Consider the following 19,030-nt stretch of genomic DNA (forward strand, 5'->3'; position numbering starts at 1 on the left):
TCAATCTCTCTCTCTCTCAACCCTAATCTAAATGGAGAGGACGCCAGCCACGTCCTCTCCCTATCAATCTCAATGCACGTGTGAAAATGGCGGCGACGCGCGGCTCCTTATATAGAATCCGAGTCTCGCGATAGAATCCGAGCCTCGCGAGAATCCGACAGCGTCATGATGACGTTCGGGCGCGCTCGGGTTAACCGAGCAAGGCGGGAAGATCCGAGTCGCTCGGACCCGTGAAAAAAAACATGAAGTTCGGGCGGGTTCGGATTCAGAGAAACCGAACCCGCTCATCTCTACTGCTTAGGTGATTTTTTATGTTTATTTATTAGTTTATTTTTAACACCTCTGAGCGGCCGGCGGGGACAGGTCCATGGCTGAGCACCATTCTCAGTGTAACCTGTAAGACACATCTGTGTTCACCTCTCAGTGTAAATAATGTGATTTATTTTACATCTGTTTGTCCTGTGTTTTATCTTTTTAAGAACTATTTGGTGTAGTTATAAACTGTCCATATGATAGGGCGCAGGTTCCCACACTCGGCCCTCAGGACCCCACACAGTTCCTGTTTCCTAGTCACCTGTGGATATGTAACATGTGACAGTTGGTCATACACAGGGCACCTGCCGGGGGACTGGGACATGTGACCTGTGTGGTGTCCTGGTACCACTGTGATAGGGAATACAGATTGTAAGCTCCACTGGGACAGGGGCTGATGTCAGTAACTGAAATGTTACCGGTGAAGTACTGTCCAACATGTGTATGCTATATAAATAACGTAATAATGTATAAATAAATAATCCATTAATGTTTTTAATAAAAAAATTAATAATTGACAAACCCAGTTCAATAAAATACATTTTATTCTAATCAGTATGCATTGATAAAATTACTCCCACCCCATAATTTAGGAAACCCCTATTTAGTCCAGTGCTAATTTCACACATACATGCCTCCCAATTGATGTTACATGCATATAGACACACCCAGCATACAACATGTATGTAGCATGGGGATATGGGCAGCTGTCGTCATGGCAACCAAGCTGCTTACATTCAACCACTGGTGCCAGAGTGACAGTTGGGCCAGAGAGGAAGCCGGCGGCCATATTGGAGACGACAGTGGTGCAGTAGACAGCGGTGCAGAAGAGAGCCATACAGAAGACAGCGACAGATAAGTCAATTACAACATCTGCAGGGATAAAGATGAACATCATGCCCAGTTTTGTTTGGAAGAGGAGGATTTCCTCTGACTCCTCTGATAATGAGAAAGTTTCCATCAAGAGAAAGAGAGTAGCTAGAAAGTTGTCATCCAGCTCTGATGAGAGTGCCAGCAATGGTAGCATGAAAGGCGCTGCAGAAAGAAAGAGTAAGTGTAACCCATACATACAAACTGGTTTTATACAGACACTGAATGTATTTTGGTAGGATGTGCTATAGTAGACAAGTGCTGAGTCCTCTACTACTAATATCTGAAAATACATTTCTGTGAATTTATTTACACAATGCTAAGCTTTTTTGTAAATCCAAGAATGCTTATAAATGACAATATTTGTATTTATTAGTAATAAGGTTTGAATTATATCCAGGATAAAATATTGTGCCCCATGGATAACAACCCAACTTTTATGTATGGTATCTCCTCCACAAGTATTGGTAAAGCCCCATTTACACCACATGTATTATGGTGCAATCTGTTTTTGCCATAGTTCTGCTCTTTGGAATCAGAGACAAATAAGAGCTCTGGTTTAGAGTAATGATACTCAGGGTAAGGAATAGGATGCGGGTGATGTAAGTGTATGTGTAGAGGGTAATGTGGAGCTGCCAGTGACAAGGAAGCGTCAGTCACTTGCAGTGTGTATAGTAATTAGCTATACTGATTAATGTGAATTAGAAGTAAAGATTATGGGCTAAATGTAAAGTCTGTGGGTTGCAGGCAGCCGAGAGATTTTGGCGACTTAACCTTTAGATGTAAAGCGGCAATAGTCTAAAAAGCAAAACCAAGTTTGCCAGTATAAGTCTTATATCTAGAAGCTAAATGGCCCCCTCGTGTGTAACCCACCATACATCAAGGAGATCCCGCTTCCTCCCCGTGCGTGTCACATACACATACCACCCCCCATGCCGTGCAGAACACATACATCACGGAGACACCGGTACCCCCCCTCACACCCTGTGCTTGACACATACACACCTCGCAGAGACCCCCTACCCCTCCCTTGTGCATGAGACACTCACTGCCCTAGACCATCACAGAGGAGCAGTAGCCGGCGGCCGGAATCCCAGAGCAGCAAACGGAAAGACAAGCGCACACCACACTACATGCTGCCGGCTCAGGGGGACACAGCAGTATGTGGGGGGCCCTAATGTGTTGGGGCCCAGGGACGACCTCCCCTGTTGCCCCCGCTTTAATCCAGTTCTGGTGAGAGAAACCCATACACTAATTTACATTAATATTTGTCAACATAATATTGCATTATAAAATACAGGATACAGAATTGCCACCTTAATCATAAACATTTTTAACTTTCAATCAGATATATTTATTTATTAAGTTTCTTACATAGTGCAGCAAATTCCATTGTGCTTTATATTTGGAAACAACAGTAATAAAACAAAACTGGGTAATAACAGACAGACATAGAGGTAAGAAGGCCCTGCCCGCAAGTTTATAATCTATAGGGAAATAGGCCTTGATACACAAGGATAGGTGTTATATATTGCATAATGGTCCAACAGATTGCAAAGGTTCTTGTTGGGCTGTATGATGGGGTCACCCAGCAATGACCTGGGGTCAGGACGATGGAAGCATGATTATCTCTTTCCTTCATCTGGGGGACACGTCTTACCATGAGGGATAGAAGCGTCAGCAATTAATGAGATAACTATTTTCTAGCGGTATATAAGCTCCTCCCCCCAACCCCTTCCTCAGTTTAAATTTAAAAAACAGCTACTAGCATCCTTCTCATATACTCATCCAATAAAGGTGAGACCGAAGTGTCCCCCAGATGAAGTCTCCACCCAACCATATTACAAATCTTCTGACCATGTAATGTACTAAGCCAGTAATTATTTGTTGCACACCCTCCCCTTTCTAAAGATTGCATTACACAACGAGGTCAAGGTATATTTCGTGGAGTTTGATAACTACTTCTCCCCAGAGGCAGAACTAGCGAGTGGTGGGCCCAGGTGTAAACATATGCTTTGGGCCCTCCCTACCACCACCGCCACTACGCAAAAGAGTGCTCTTAATTCATATACTGTGCATACTGACCCCAATTACCATTATATTGTACAATGTGCCCCAATTCACATTATACTCCACACTGTGCCCCAAATCACCCCAAACACCCCAATGTGCTGCCATATCACATATTATGCTCTAGTGTGCCCCCAATTAAAATTAAATGAAACAATGTGCCCCCAATTAACATTATATGCCACACCGTGCCCCCAAATCACATCAAACACCCCAGTGTTCCCCTGAAATCATACAATATGCCCCAGTGTTCCCTGAAATAAAATGCCCCAGTGTGCCTCCATATCACATAATAAGTTGCTGTGTGGTGTGAACAGATTGCCGGGCTGATGAGACCCTCTACCCATTCACTTTATGGGTGTAAGCGGAGCTTGGAGGCCATCGCATGTGACGCAGTGACGTCATTGACATGGCTATATGCTGTGTCAAGGCCGCCAGTCTGATAGGGGTCTCAAGCAGGTCACACCAAGGAAGGACCCGTGCACAGTCTCAGGTGCGAACTGCTAAAAGCAATGTGAAAGCAGTATTAATTACTATGTATGACTGCACTGAGCACTCAGTAGGAAGAAGGATAATTGAATGGAAATCTTCATATCCCTGGTTTTCTACTGTAATAAAGATGTGAGCTTATTAATGTTCTACAGTATAATCTATGGGAGTTGTTGCAATGGTCTCATGTCCCTTTTCTCCCTCCATTAGGAACCAGCAGTGCTTCATCCCCCTGCCTCAGAGATGCAGTCTCTCGCACCATCCAGAGACTGACGTTTTACCATCACTTAGGCCAAGGTGCTTTTGGGAAGGTAAGCAATGAGGTTTCAGTTGTCACAGGGGATTTACTATATGTCTGATTGTGGATGTTATTAGAGATGAACAAGGCTGCCGTGCAATTTCAGTCAGTGTCAGTTTTGATTCACCATTCTATGTAATGACCATTCTACCCACACAGACAGTTCTGTGGCTCCTAGCGGCTCCTCCACAGCTGCAGCCGGTGGGGTATAAGGGCGGCCAGACTGGCACACAGCTCCCCTGCTCCTCAGATAAGATGATGAGTAAAAATGGAAGATGTAAAGGGTGAAATGATCCCCATTTTGGAGGAATCACACATGTAATTTATAGTGCTGTGATGGTGATAGTGTCACGTCATTGTGCTCTGTGGTGTGGTTGTGGTATAATAAGGAGACAATATGTGGGGTGATAGAAGCCTGGAAAGATAGACGCACTGTGCAAAAGTGTAAAGTCTGACCTCCTACCACTATAGTCACCCCTTTTATTAACTCTACATTTCCACTTTTATTCTTATCTTTTCAGTGCAGCATCAGTTATAACTAATTAATGTTGCCACCTGCCCAAAGGTGTTTTTAATTAGCATGGGTATTTAGCGCAGACATACTACAGATTGGGAAAGGCACGATTATGGTAAGGCCTGAATATATTTATACAGTTTGTCAGTCTTGGATGTGATCTTGAGGCACGGGGGCCCCTGAGTCGGTGTAGCCTGGCTAATTGGAGCATCACATTGTAACACTCTATTTAGCACTTTAGCATACCTCCCAACTGTCCTGATTTTCACGGGACAGTCCCTTTTTTTTGGGTCTGTCCCACTGTCCCTTCTGCGGGCAGCAGTGTCCTGTGGTGGGGGCAGTTGGGAGACCCCCTGTCACCTACTGCTCTGCTTAGTGCAAAATAGAACAGCAGTGAAAACACACAGGAGCTAGAGGGACTAGGCATGGCCAGCAGCTCACAGAGCACTGGGTATGCCCCCACTGTGACTGAAATGGGAGTCGTGGCCCACAATTGCGGCATTGCAGTGAAGCCACACCCCTTCCCCACAAGCCACACTCCCTTTTGGTGACACATGTGGCTTTGCAGCTTGGGGGGATCTCAAGATACAGATGTTGGTAGGTATGCGTTAGTATTTTATTTACCAGTTTAACACTTTATAATTTGTCTTTCACATATGTACAGTAATATTTTTCTTCTTAACACTCTAATCTATCACTAGTGTGGTGCCTTGCGGTTGCTGGCCTTTGCTGGCTTGGCGGGTTCCGCTCTCCAGACTTGAATCATAGTGTTAGGGACTCACAAGATGAGGTCACCTGGACGCTGGTTGGAGGACTGGTATTTATTGGCCAAAAAGTATGCCAAGCACCTTGATTTTGTTCTATGTTAGATTGCAGAGGTCATTGTAATTATCCAGAATAGCAGTGCTTGGTACTATGAATGTGCATCTGCATTTTTTCTTATTTTTTCTTTTACATTAATAAGACTTAAATACATAATCCTTGTTGGACAACAATGTATTTGCTTTTATGTCCCTGTGTTGTTAATGAGGCTGACACTGTAATATTTCCTCTAGGTCCTGCTAGCAGCAGACTCGCACACCAGTCAGTTGTTGGCGGTAAAGATAATGAGCAAGAAACAACTGCTAGAGATAGATCCTGAAATGGCCTTTGTGGAGAGGAAAGTGTTAGAACTTGCATCTGGGTGCCCTTTCCTCATTCACAGCCACTTCGCTGACCAGACCAAGGTACGGCTGTGACTGCCTCTTTATTGCTAAATGTACACTCACACACACATATATGTGTATATATATATATATATATATGTATACACTAGAGATGAGCGGGTTCGGTTTCTCTGAATCCGAACCCGCACGAACTTCATGTTTTTTTTCACGGGTCCGAGCGACTCGGATCTTCCCGCCTTGCTCGGTTAACCCGAGCGCGCCCGAACGTCATCATGACGCTGTCGGATTCACGCGAGACTCGGATTCTATATAAGGAGCCGCGCGTCGCCGACATTTTCACACGTGCATTGAGATTGATAGGGAGAGGACGTGGCTGGCGTCCTCTCCATTTAGATTAGGAGAGAGAGAGAGAGATTGACCTGAGGCTGATACTGTAGAAGAGAGTGCAGAGTTTAGTGACTGACCACAGTGACCACCAGCAGTGCAGTTGTTTTATTTAATATATCCGTTCTCTGCCTGAAAAAAACGGTACACACAGTGACTCAGTCACATACCATATCTGTGTGCACTGCTCAGCCCAGTGTGCTGCATGCCTGCATCATCTATGTATATATTATATATCTGACTGTGCTCAGCTCACACAGCTTATAATTGTGGGGGAGACTGGGGAGCACTGCAGTGCCAGTTATAGGTTATAGCAGGAGCCAGGAGTACAAGACAGTCACATACCATATCTGTGTGCACTGCTCAGCCCAGTGTGCTGCATCATCTATGTATATATTATATATCTGACTGTGCTCAGCTCACACAGCTTATAATTGTGGGGGAGACTGGGGAGCACTGCAGTGCCAGTTATAGGTTATAGCAGGAGCCAGGAGTACATATTATATTAAAATTAAACAGTGCACACTTTTGCTGCAGGAGTGCCACTGCCAGTGTGACTGACCAGTGACCTGACCACACTGACCACCAGTATAGTTAGTAGTATACTATATTGTGATTGCCTGAAAAAGTTAAACACTCGTCGTGTGACTTCACTGGTGTTTTTTTTTTTATTCTATAAAAAACTCATTCTGCTGACAGACAGTGTCCAGCAGGTCCGTCATTATATAATATATATACCTGTCCGGCTGCAGTAGTGATATATATATATTTTTTATATCATTATTTATCATCCAGTCGCAGCAGACACAGTACGGTAGTTCACGGCTGTAGCTACCTCTGTGTCGGCACTCGGCAGTCCATCCATAATTGTATACCACCTACCCGTGGTTTTTTTTTCTTTCTTCTTTATACATACATACTACTACATCTCTTTATCAACCAGTCTATATTAGCAGCAGACACAGTACAGTACGGTAGTTCACGGCTGTGGCTACCTCTGTGTCGGCACTCGGCAGTCCGTCCATAATTGTATACCACCTAACCGTGGTTTTTTTTTCTTTCTTCTTTATACATACATACTACGACATCTCTTTATCAACCAGTCTATATTAGCAGCAGACACAGTACAGTACGGTAGTTCACGGCTGTGGCTACCTCTGTGTCGGCACTCGGCAGTCCGTCCATAATTGTATACCACCTAACCGTGGTTTTTTTTTCTTTCTTCTTCATACATACATACTACGACATCTCTTTATCAACCAGTCTATATTAGCAGCAGACACAGTACAGTACGGTAGTTCACGGCTGTGGCTACCTCTGTGTCGGCACTCGGCAGTCCGTCCATAATTGTATACCACCTAACCGTGGTTTTTTTTTCTTTCTTCTTTATACATACATACTACGACATCTCTTTATCAACCAGTCTATATTAGCAGCAGACACAGTACAGTACGGTAGTTCACGGCTGTGGCTACCTCTGTGTCGGCACTCGGCAGTCCGTCCATAATTGTATACCACCTAACCGTGGTTTTTTTTTCTTTCTTCTTCATACATACATACTACGACATCTCTTTATCAACCAGTCTATATTAGCAGCAGACACAGTACGGTAGTTCACGGCTGTAGCTACCTCTGTGTCGGCACTCGGCAGTCCGTCCATAATTGTATACTAGTATCCATCCATCTCCATTGTTTACCTGAGGTGCCTTTTAGTTGTGCCTATTAAAATATGGAGAACAAAAATGTTGAGGTTCCAAAATTAGGGAAAGATCAAGATCCACTTCCACCTCGTGCTGAAGCTGCTGCCACTAGTCATGGCCGAGACGATGAAATGCCAGCAACGTCGTCTGCCAAGGCCGATGCCCAATGTCATAGTACAGAGCATGTCAAATCCAAAACACCAAATATCAGTAAAAAAAGGACTCCAAAACCTAAAATAAAATTGTCGGAGGAGAAGCGTAAACTTGCCAATATGCCATTTACCACACGGAGTGGCAAGGAACGGCTGAGGCCCTGGCCTATGTTCATGGCTAGTGGTTCAGCTTCACATGAGGATGGAGGCACTCAGCCTCTCGCTAGAAAAATGAAAAGACTCAAGCTGGCAAAAGCAGTAGCACCGCAAAGAACTGTGCGTTCTTCGAAATCCCAAATCCACAAGGAGAGTCCAATTGTGTCGGTTGCGATGCCTGACCTTCCCAACACTGGACGTGAAGAGCATGCGCCTTCCACCATTTGCACGCCCCCTGCAAGTGCTGGAAGGAGCACCCGCAGTCCAGTTCCTGATAGTCAGATTGAAGATGTCAGTGTTGAAGTACACCAGGATGAGGAGGATATGGGTGTTGCTGGCGCTGGGGAGGAAATTGACCAGGAGGATTCTGATGGTGAGGTGGTTTGTTTAAGTCAGGCACCCGGGGAGACACCTGTTGTCCGTGGGAGGAATATGGCCGTTGACATGCCTGGTGAAAATACCAAAAAAATCAGCTCTTCGGTGTGGAACTATTTCAACAGAAATGCGGACAACAGGTGTCAAGCCGTGTGTTCCCTTTGTCAAGCTGTAATAAGTAGGGGTAAGGACGTTAACCACCTCGGAACATCCTCCCTTATACGTCACCTGCAGCGCATTCATAATAAGTCAGTGACAAGTTCAAAAACTTTGGGTGACAGCGGAAGCAGTCCACTGACCAGTAAATCCCTTCCTCTTGTAACCAAGCTCACGCAAACCACCCCACCAACTCCCTCAGTGTCAATTTCCTCCTTCCCCAGGAATGCCAATAGTCCTGCAGGCAATGTCACTGGCAATTCTGACGAGTCCTCTCCTGCCTGGGATTCCTCCGATGCATCCTTGCGTGTAACGCCTACTGCTGCTGGCGCTGCTGTTGTTGCTGCTGGGAGTCGATGGTCATCCCAGAGGGGAAGTCGTAAGACCACTTTTACTACTTCCACCAAGCAATTGACTGTCCAACAGTCCTTTGCGAGGAAGATGAAATATCACAGCAGTCATCCTACTGCAAAGCGGATAACTGAGGCCTTGGCATCCTGGGTGGTGAGAACCGTGGTTCCGGTATCCATCATTACTGCAGAGCCAACTAGAGACTTGTTGGAGGTACTGTGTCCCCGGTACCAAATACCATCTAGGTTCCATTTCTCTAGGCAGGCGATACCGAAAATTTACACAGACCTCAGAAAAAGAGTCACCAGTGTCCTAAAAAATGCAGCTGTACCCAATGTCCACTTAACCACGGACATGTGGACAAGTGGAGCAGGGCAGGGTCAGGACTATATGACTGTGACAGCCCACTGGGTAGATGTATGGACTCCCGCCGCAAGAACAGCAGCGGCGGCACCAGTAGCAGCATCTCGCAAACGCCAACTCTTTCCTAGGCAGGCTACGCTTTGTATCACCGGTTTCCAGAATACGCACACAGCTGAAAACCTCTTACGGCAACTGAGGAAGATCATCGCGGAATGGCTTACCCCAATTGGACTCTCCTGTGGATTTGTGGCATCGGACAACGCCAGCAATATTGTGTGTGCATTAAATATGGGCAAATTCCAGCACGTCCCATGTTTTGCACATACCTTGAATTTGGTGGTGCAGAATTATTTAAAAAACGACAGGGGCGTGCAAGAGATGCTGTCGGTGGCCAGAAAAATTGCGGGACACTTTCGGCGTACAGGCACCACGTACAGAAGACTGGAGCACCACCAAAAACTACTGAACCTGCCCTGCCATCATCTGAAGCAAGAAGTGGTAACGAGGTGGAATTCAACCCTCTATATGCTTCAGAGGTTGGAGGAGCAGCAAAAGGCCATTCAAGCCTATACAATTGAGCACGATATAGGAGGTGGAATGCACCTGTCTCAAGCGCAGTGGAGAATGATTTCAACGTTGTGCAAGGTTCTGATGCCCTTTGAACTTGCCACACGTGAAGTCAGTTCAGACACTGCCAGCCTGAGTCAGGTCATTCCCCTCATCAGGCTTTTGCAGAAGAAGCTGGAGACATTGAAGGAGGAGCTAACACGGAGCGATTCCGCTAGGCATGTGGGACTTGTGGATGGAGCCCTTAATTCGCTTAACAAGGATTCACGGGTGGTCAATCTGTTGAAATCAGAGCACTAAATTTTGGCCACCGTGCTCGATCCTAGATTTAAAGCCTACCTTGGATCTCTCTTTCCGGCAGACACAAGTCTGCTGGGGTTGAAAGACCTGCTGGTGAGAAAATTGTCAAGTCAAGCGGAACGCGACCTGTCAACATCTCCTCCTTCACATTCTCCCGCAACTGGGGGTGCGAGGAAAAGGCTCAGAATTCCGAGCCCACCCGCTGGCGGTGATGCAGGGCAGTCTGGAGTGACTGCTGATGCTGACATCTGGTCCGGACTGAAGGACCTGACAACGATTACGGACATGTCGTCTACTGTCACTGCATATGATTCTCTCACCATTGAAAGAATGGTGGAGGATTATATGAGTGACCGCATCCAAGTAGGCACGTCACACAGTCCATACTTATACTGGCAGGAAAAAGAGGCAATTTGGAGGCCATTGCACAAACTGGCTTTATTCTACCTAAGTTGCCCTCCCACAAGTGTGTACTCCGAAAGAGTGTTTAGTGCCGCCGCTCACCTTGTCAGCAATCGGCGTACGAGGTTACATCCAGAAAATGTGGAGAAGATGATGTTCATTAAAATGAATTATAATCAATTCCTCCGCGGAGACATTGACCAGCAGCAATTGCCTCCACAAAGTACACAGGGAGCTGAGATGGTGGATTCCAGTGGGGACGAATTGATAATCTGTGAGGAGGGGGATGTACACGGTGATATATCGGAGGGTGATGATGAGGTGGACATCTTGCCTCTGTAGAGCCAGTTTGTGCAAGGAGAGATTAATTGCTTCTTTTTTGGGGGGGGGGGGGTCCAAACCAACCCGTCATATCAGTCACAGTCGTGTGGCAGACCCTGTCACTGAAATGATGGGTTGGTTAAAGTGTGCATGTCCTGTTTTGTTTATACAACATAAGGGTGGGTGGGAGGGCCCAAGGACAATTCCATCTTGCACCTCTTTTTTCTTTTATTTTTCTTTGCGTCATGTGCTGTTTGGGGAGGGTTTTTTGGAAGGGACATCCTGCGTGACACTGCAGTGCCACTCCTAAATGGGCCCGGTGTTTGTGTCGGCCACTAGGGTCGCTAATCTTACTCACACAGTCAGCTACCTCATTGCGCCTCTTTTTTTCTTTGCGTTATGTGCTGATTGGGGAGGGTTTTTTGGAAGGGACATCCTGCGTGACACTGCAGTGCCACTCCTAAATGGGCCCGGTGTTTGTGTCGGCCACTAGGGTCGCTAATCTTACTCACACAGTCAGCTACCTCATTGCGCCTCTTTTTTTCTTTGCGTCATGTGCTGATTGGGGAGGGTTTTTTGGAAGGGACATCCTGCGTGACACTGCAGTGCCACTCCTAAATGGGCCCGGTGTTTGTGTCGGCCACTAGGGTCGCTAATCTTACTCACACAGTCAGCTACCTCATTGCGCCTCTTTTTTTCTTTGCGTCATGTGCTGATTGGGGAGGGTTTTTTGGAAGGGACATCCTGCGTGACACTGCAGTGCCACTCCTAAATGGGCCCGGTGTTTGTGTCGGCCACTAGGGTCGCTAATCTTACTCACACAGTCAGCTACCTCATTGCGCCTCTTTTTTTCTTTGCGTCATGTGCTGATTGGGGAGGGTTTTTTGGAAGGGACATCCTGCGTGACACTGCAGTGCCACTCCTAAATGGGCCCGGTGTTTGTGTCGGCCACTAGGGTCGCTAATCTTACTCACACAGTCAGCTACCTCATTGCGCCTCTTTTTTTCTTTGCGTCATGTGCTGATTGGGGAGGGTTTTTTGGAAGGGACATCCTGCGTGACACTGCAGTGCCACTCCTAAATGGGCCCGGTGTTTGTGTCGGCCACTAGGGTCGCTAATCTTACTCACACAGTCAGCTACCTCATTGCGCCTCTTTTTTTCTTTGCGTCATGTGCTGATTGGGGAGGGTTTTTTGGAAGGGACATCCTGCGTGACACTGCAGTGCCACTCCTAAATGGGCCCGGTGTTTGTGTCGGCCACTAGGGTCGCTTATCTTACTCACACAGTCAGCTACCTCATTGCGCCTCTTTTTTTCTTTGCGTCATGTGCTGATTGGGGAGGGTTTTTTGGAAGGGACATCCTGCGTGACACTGCAGTGCCACTCCTAGATGGGCCAGGTGTTTGTGTCGGCCACTAGTGTCGCTTAGCTTAGTCATCCAGCGACCTTGGTGCAAATTTTAGGACTAAAAATAATATTGTGAGGTGTGATGTATTCAGAATAGACTGAAAATGAGTGGAAATTATGGTTTTTGAGGTTAATAATAATATGGGATCAAAATGACCCCCAAATTCTATGATTTAAGCTGTTTTTTAGTGTTTTTTTAAAAAAACACCCGAATCCAAAACACACCCGAATCCGACAAAAAAAATTCGGTGAGGTTTTGCCAAAACGCGGTCGAACCCAAAACACGGCCGCGGAACCGAACCCAAAAACCAAAACACAAAACCCGAAAAATTTCAGGCGCTCATCTCTAGTATACACTCCTTTTCTTCTGCTGTGACTTAATAACTCAGTGTAAACATGTTCCATAAACTGCAGTATAGTAAGATACTACTTTGCCCCTTTTGTCCCCTGTCCTCTTTCTGTTCTCCTTGTCCTCCCCATGACTGTACATTATATTCCCATGAGGAGAAAAGAAGTAAAGTACATTTTTTAAAAGGAATAATGTATATAATTTATCTTTACTTATTTTGGTCAGAAGATGACATTCCCCACGGCCCACCTCCCCCCCCCCCCCCCCCCCCCCTTCCCCGGCTTTCCTGCCATGTATAATAACACTATTCAGTCTCCCATAAACAGGAACACGTGCTCCTTGGGATGGAATACGCGAGTGGCGGTGATTTAGAACATCTCCTAAAGAGGAATGGGCCTGTTACCATCTCCAGTGCAAGGTGAGGACATAGAATAATATCTTGTTAGAGCCACAGGATAGAGGAAGGACTTAATGATAGATTATATATTATAAATATACTTTTTTATTCAGTGGAAAGGGATCTCCTGATGTGTAGAAACAGATAACACAATATTTAAAGGCATGAATTATACGCGTCATATCTTAGAATTGGGTTATTAATACTCTGGTATCTGGGGTATAGATCTACACTAAAAAATCTAAAGTCAAATGGTCGACCACTAATGGCTGACATGCTTTAACTCGACATGGTCAAAAGGTTGACATGTAAAAGGTAGACAGTTTAAAATGTCAACAGGTTCTAAAGGTGGTCATGACAGTAGTCGATACACATATGATCGACACACATTTTTTCATTTATTTTTTTCAACTTTTGCATACTTTACCATCCATGTGGACTACGACCGGGAATAGTAACCTGCACCGAGCACATCGGTAGCGGAGCGAGGCACCTTGCCCGAAGCATGGCGAGCAAAGCGGTACACTAATGGGGCTTTTTTGTAGCAGGAAAGTGACAAAACCCCCCAAAAAAATTTTTGTGTCAACCTTTTTTTGGGTCGTCTGTTTCAATGTTGACTTTTTGACCCTGATGACATTTTCTACTGTCTACTTATTCCAGGTCGACCTTATGATCCTGTTGACCTTTTGACCCTGTTGACCTTATGCATGTCGACCATTAGTGGTCGACCTATTGACTGTAGACCTTTTTAGTGTAGATCACCTAAATGGCATATACTCTGCACGAGCCAAGCCTACACAGTGTCGGCCTGGTCTGCTAGGGGGAACCTGAAACATGGTCCTAAAAAGTGCTACTGTTTATTTCTCTGACGTCCTAGTGGATGCTGGGAACTCCGTAAGGACCATGGGGAATAGCGGCTCCGCAGGAGACAGGGCACATCTAAAGAAAGCTTTAGGATCACCTGGTGTGCACTGGCTCCTCCCCCTATGACCCTCCTCCAAGCCTCAGTTAGATTTTCTGTGCCCGACGAGAAGGGTGCACACTAGAGATGAGCGGGTTCGGTTTCTTTGAATCCGAACCCGCACGAACTTCACTTTTTTTTCCACGGGTCCGAGCGACTCGGATCTTCCCGCCTTGCTCGGTTAACCCGAGCGCGCCCGAACGTCATCATGACGCTGTCGGATTCTCGCGAGGCTCGGATTCTATCGCGAGACTCGGATTCTATATAAGGAGCCGCGCGTCGCCGCCATTTTCACTCGTGCATTGAGATTGATAGGGAGAGGACGTGTCTGGCGTCCTCTCCATTAGAATAGAGATAGATAGATTAGATAGAGAGAGATTGTGCAGAGTCGCAGACAGAGTTAGTTTACCACAGTCAGTGACCAGTGCAGTTGCTAGTTAACTTTTATTTAATATAATATATCCGTTCACTTCTCTCTGCTATATCCGTTCTCTGCCTGAAAAAAAAAACGATACACAGCACAGTCAGTCACACAGTGTGACTCAGTCTGTGTGCACTCAGCTCAGCCCAGTGTGCTGCACAGTCATCAATGTATAAATTAAAAGCTTATAATTAATTGTGGGGGAGACTGGGGAGCACTGCAGGTTGTTAGCAGGAGCCAGGAGTACAATTATATTAATTAACAGTGCACACTTTTGCTGCAGGAGTGGTGACCAGTGCCTGACCACCAGTATAGTATTGTTGTATACTACTAATATCTCTTTAAATATCAACCAGTCTATATTAGCAGCAGACACAGTACAGTGCGGTAGTTCACGGCTGTGGCTACCTCTGTGTCGGCACACGGCAGGCAGTCCGTCCGACCAGAATTGTATTATTTATTATTATATACCTACCACCTAACCGTGGTTTTTTTTTCATTCTTTATACCGTCATAGTGTCATCCTAATTGTTACGAGTATACTACTATCTCTTTATCAACCAGTGTACAGTGCGGTAGTTCACGGCTGTGGCTACCTCTGTGTCGGCACACGGCAGGCAGTCCGTCCGACCAGAATTGTATTATTTATTATTATATACCTACCACCTAACCGTGGTTTTTTTTTCATTCTTTATACCGTCATAGTGTCATCCTAATTGTTACGAGTATACTACTATCTCTTTATCAACCAGTGTACAGTGCGGTAGTTCACGGCTGTGGCTACCTCTGTGTCGGCACACGGCAGGCAGTCCGTCCGACCAGAATTGTATTATTTATTATTATATACCTACCACCTAACCGTGGTTTTTTTTTCATTCTTTATACCGTCATAGTGTCATCCTAATTGTTACGAGTATACTACTATCTCTTTATCAACCAGTGTACAGTGCGGTAGTTCACGGCTGTGGCTACCTCTGTGTCGGCACACGGCAGGCAGTCCGTCCGACCAGAATTGTATTATTTATTATTATATACCTACCACCTAACCGTGGTTTTTTTTTCATTCTTTATACCGTCATAGTGTCATCCTAATTGTTACGAGTATACTACTATCTCTTTATCAACCAGTGTACAGTGCGGTAGTTCACGGCTGTGGCTACCTCTGTGTCGGCACACGGCAGGCAGTCCGTCCGACCAGAATTGTATTATTTATTATTATATACCTACCACCTAACCGTGGTTTTTTTTTCATTCTTTATACCGTCATAGTGTCATCCTAATTGTTACGAGTATACTACTATCTCTTTATCAACCAGTGTACAGTGCGGTAGTTCACGGCTGTGGCTACCTCTGTGTCGGCACACGGCAGGCAGTCCGTCCGACCAGAATTGTATTATTTATTATTATATACCTACCACCTAACCGTGGTTTTTTTTTCATTCTTTATACCGTCATAGTGTCATCCTAATTGTTACGAGTATACTACTATCTCTTTATCAACCAGTGTACAGTGCGGTAGTTCACGGCTGTGGCTACCTCTGTGTCGGCAGTCGGCAGGCAGTCCGTCCATCCATAATTGTATTATTATTATAATATATACCACCTAACCGTGGTTTTTTTTTCATTCTTTATACCGTCATAGTGTCATACTAGTTGTTACGAGTATACTACTATCTCTTTATCAACCAGTGTACAGTGCGGTAGTTCACGGCTGTGGCTACCTCTGTGTCGGCAGTCGGCAGGCAGTCCGTCCATCCATAATTGTATTATTATTATAATATATACCACCTAACCGTGGTTTTTTTTCCATTCTTTAATCTTTATACCGTCGTCATAGTGTCATACTAGTTGTTACGAGTATACTACTATCTCTTTATCAACCAGTGTACAGTGCGGTAGTTCACGGCTGTGGCTACCTCTGTGTCGGCAGTCGGCAGGCAGTCCGTCCATCCATAATTGTATTATTATTATAATATATACCACCTAACCGTGGTTTTTTTTTCATTCTTTATACCGTCATAGTGTCATACTAGTTGTTACGAGTATACTACTATCTCTTTATCAACCAGTGTACAGTGCGGTAGTTCACGGCTGTGGCTACCTCTGTGTCGGCAGTCGGCAGGCAGTCCGTCCATCCATAATTGTATTATTATTATAATATATACCACCTAACCGTGGTTTTTTTTTCATTCTTTATACCGTCGTCATAGTGTCATACTAGTTGTTACGAGTATACTACTATCTCTTTATCAACCAGTGTACAGTGCGGTAGTTCACGGCTGTGGCTACCTCTGTGTCGGCAGTCGGCAGGCAGTCCGTCCATCCATAATTGTATTATTATTATAATATATACCACCTAACCGTGGTTTTTTTTTCATTCTTTATACCGTCGTCATAGTGTCATACTAGTTGTTACGAGTATACTACTATCTCTTTATCAACCAGTGTACAGTGCGGTAGTTCACGGCTGTGGCTACCTCTGTGTCGGCAGTCGGCAGGCAGTCCGTCCATCCATAATTGTATTATTATTATAATATATACCACCTAACCGTGGTTTTTTTATACCACCTAACCGTGGCAGTCCGTCCATAATTGTATACTAGTAAACTATCCAATCCATCCATCTCCATTGTTTACCTGAGGTGCCTTTTAGTTCTGCCTATAAAATATGGAGAACAAAAAAGTTGAGGTTCCAAAATTAGGGAAAGATCAAGATCCACTTCCACCTCGTGCTGAAGCTGCTGCCACTAGTCATGGCCGAGACGATGAAATGCCAGCAACGTCGTCTGCCAAGGCCGATGCCCAATGTCATAGTACAGAGCATGTCAAATCCAAAACACCAAATATCAGAAAAAAAAGGACTCCAAAACCTAAAATAAAATTGTCGGAGGAGAAGCGTAAACTTGCCAATATGCCATTTACCACACGGAGTGGCAAGGAACGGCTGAGGCCCTGGCCTATGTTCATGGCTAGTGGTTCAGCTTCACATGAGGATGGAAGCACTCAGCCTCTCGCTAGAAAACTGAAAAGACTCAAGCTGGCAAAAGCACCGCAAAGAACTGTGCGTTCTTTGAAATCCCAAATCCACAAGGAGAGTCCAATTGTGTCGTTTGCGATGCCTGACCTTCCCAACACTGGACGTGAAGAGCATGCGCCTTCCACTATTTGCATGCCCCCTGCAAGTGCTGGAAGGAGCACCCGCAGTCCAGTTCCTGATAGTCAGATTGAAGATGTCAGTGTTGAAGTACACCAGGATGAGGAGGATATGGGTGTTGCTGGCGCTGGGGAGGAAATTGACCAGGAGGATTCTGATGGTGAGGTGGTTTGTTTAAGTCAGGCACCCGGGGAGACACCTGTTGTCCGTGGGAGGAATATGGCCGTTGACATGCCAGGTGAAAATACCAAAAAAATCAGCTCTTCGGTGTGGAGGTATTTCACCAGAAATGCGGACAACAGGTGTCAAGCCGTGTGTTCCCTTTGTCAAGCTGTAATAAGTAGGGGTAAGGACGTTAACCACCTCGGAACATCCTCCCTTATACGTCACCTGCAGCGCATTCATAATAAGTCAGTGACAAGTTCAAAAACTTTGGGTGACAGCGGAAGCAGTCCACTGACCAGTAAATCCCTTCCTCTTGTAACCAAGCTCACGCAAACCACCCCACCAACTCCCTCAGTGTCAATTTCCTCCTTCCCCAGGAATGCCAATAGTCCTGCAGGCCATGTCACTGGCAAGTCTGACGAGTCCTTTCCTGCCTGGGATTCCTCCGATGCATCCTTGCGTGTAACGCCTACTGCTGCTGGCGCTGCTGTTGTTGCCGCTGGGAGTCGATGGTCATCCCAGAGGGGAAGTCGTAAGCCCACTTGTACTACTTCCAGTAAGCAATTGACTGTTCAACAGTCCTTTGCGAGGAAGATGAAATATCACAGCAGTCATCCTACTGCAAAGCGGATAACTGAGTCCTTGACAACTATGTTGGTGTTAGACGTGCGTCCGGTATCCGCCGTTAGTTCACAGGGAACTAGACAATTTATTGAGGCAGTGTGCCCCCGTTACCAAATACCATCTAGGTTCCACTTCTCTAGGCAGGCGATACCGAGAATGTACACGGACGTCAGAAAAAGACTCACCAGTGTCCTAAAAAATGCAGTTGTACCCAATGTCCACTTAACCACGGACATGTGGACAAGTGGAGCAGGGCAGGGTCAGGACTATATGACTGTGACAGCCCACTGGGTAGATGTATGGACTCCCGCCGCAAGAACAGCAGCGGCGGCACCAGTAGCAGCATCTCGCAAACGCCAACTCTTTCCTAGGCAGGCTACGCTTTGTATCACCGCTTTCCAGAATACGCACACAGCTGAAAACCTCTTACGGCAACTGAGGAAGATCATCGCGGAATGGCTTACCCCAATTGGACTCTCCTGTGGATTTGTGGCATCGGACAACGCCAGCAATATTGTGTGTGCATTAAATATGGGCAAATTCCAGCACGTCCCATGTTTTGCACATACCTTGAATTTGGTGGTGCAGAATTTTTTAAAAAACGACAG

At 45.7% G+C, this 19,030-nt stretch overlaps 1 protein-coding gene across 1 annotated transcript in view; it reads left to right on the forward strand.

Annotated features, from left to right (window-relative positions):
- Window positions 1-1,073: 1,073 nt before the first annotated feature.
- LOC134956715 (protein kinase C delta type-like) overlaps window positions 1,074-19,030 on the forward strand; it is a 70,522-nt gene continuing 52,565 nt past the window's right edge. Inside the window, exons 1-4 of the mRNA XM_063938705.1 lie at window positions 1,074-1,362; window positions 3,952-4,052; window positions 5,609-5,779; window positions 13,027-13,118. Coding sequence (XP_063794775.1) covers window positions 1,200-1,362; window positions 3,952-4,052; window positions 5,609-5,779; window positions 13,027-13,118 — 527 coding nt within the window. The 5' untranslated portion in view covers window positions 1,074-1,199. The remainder of the gene's footprint in view (window positions 1,363-3,951; window positions 4,053-5,608; window positions 5,780-13,026; window positions 13,119-19,030) is intronic.

This window comes from Pseudophryne corroboree, chromosome 9 (assembly GCF_028390025.1).
Source record: "Pseudophryne corroboree isolate aPseCor3 chromosome 9, aPseCor3.hap2, whole genome shotgun sequence".
NCBI lineage: Eukaryota > Metazoa > Chordata > Amphibia > Anura > Myobatrachidae > Pseudophryne > Pseudophryne corroboree.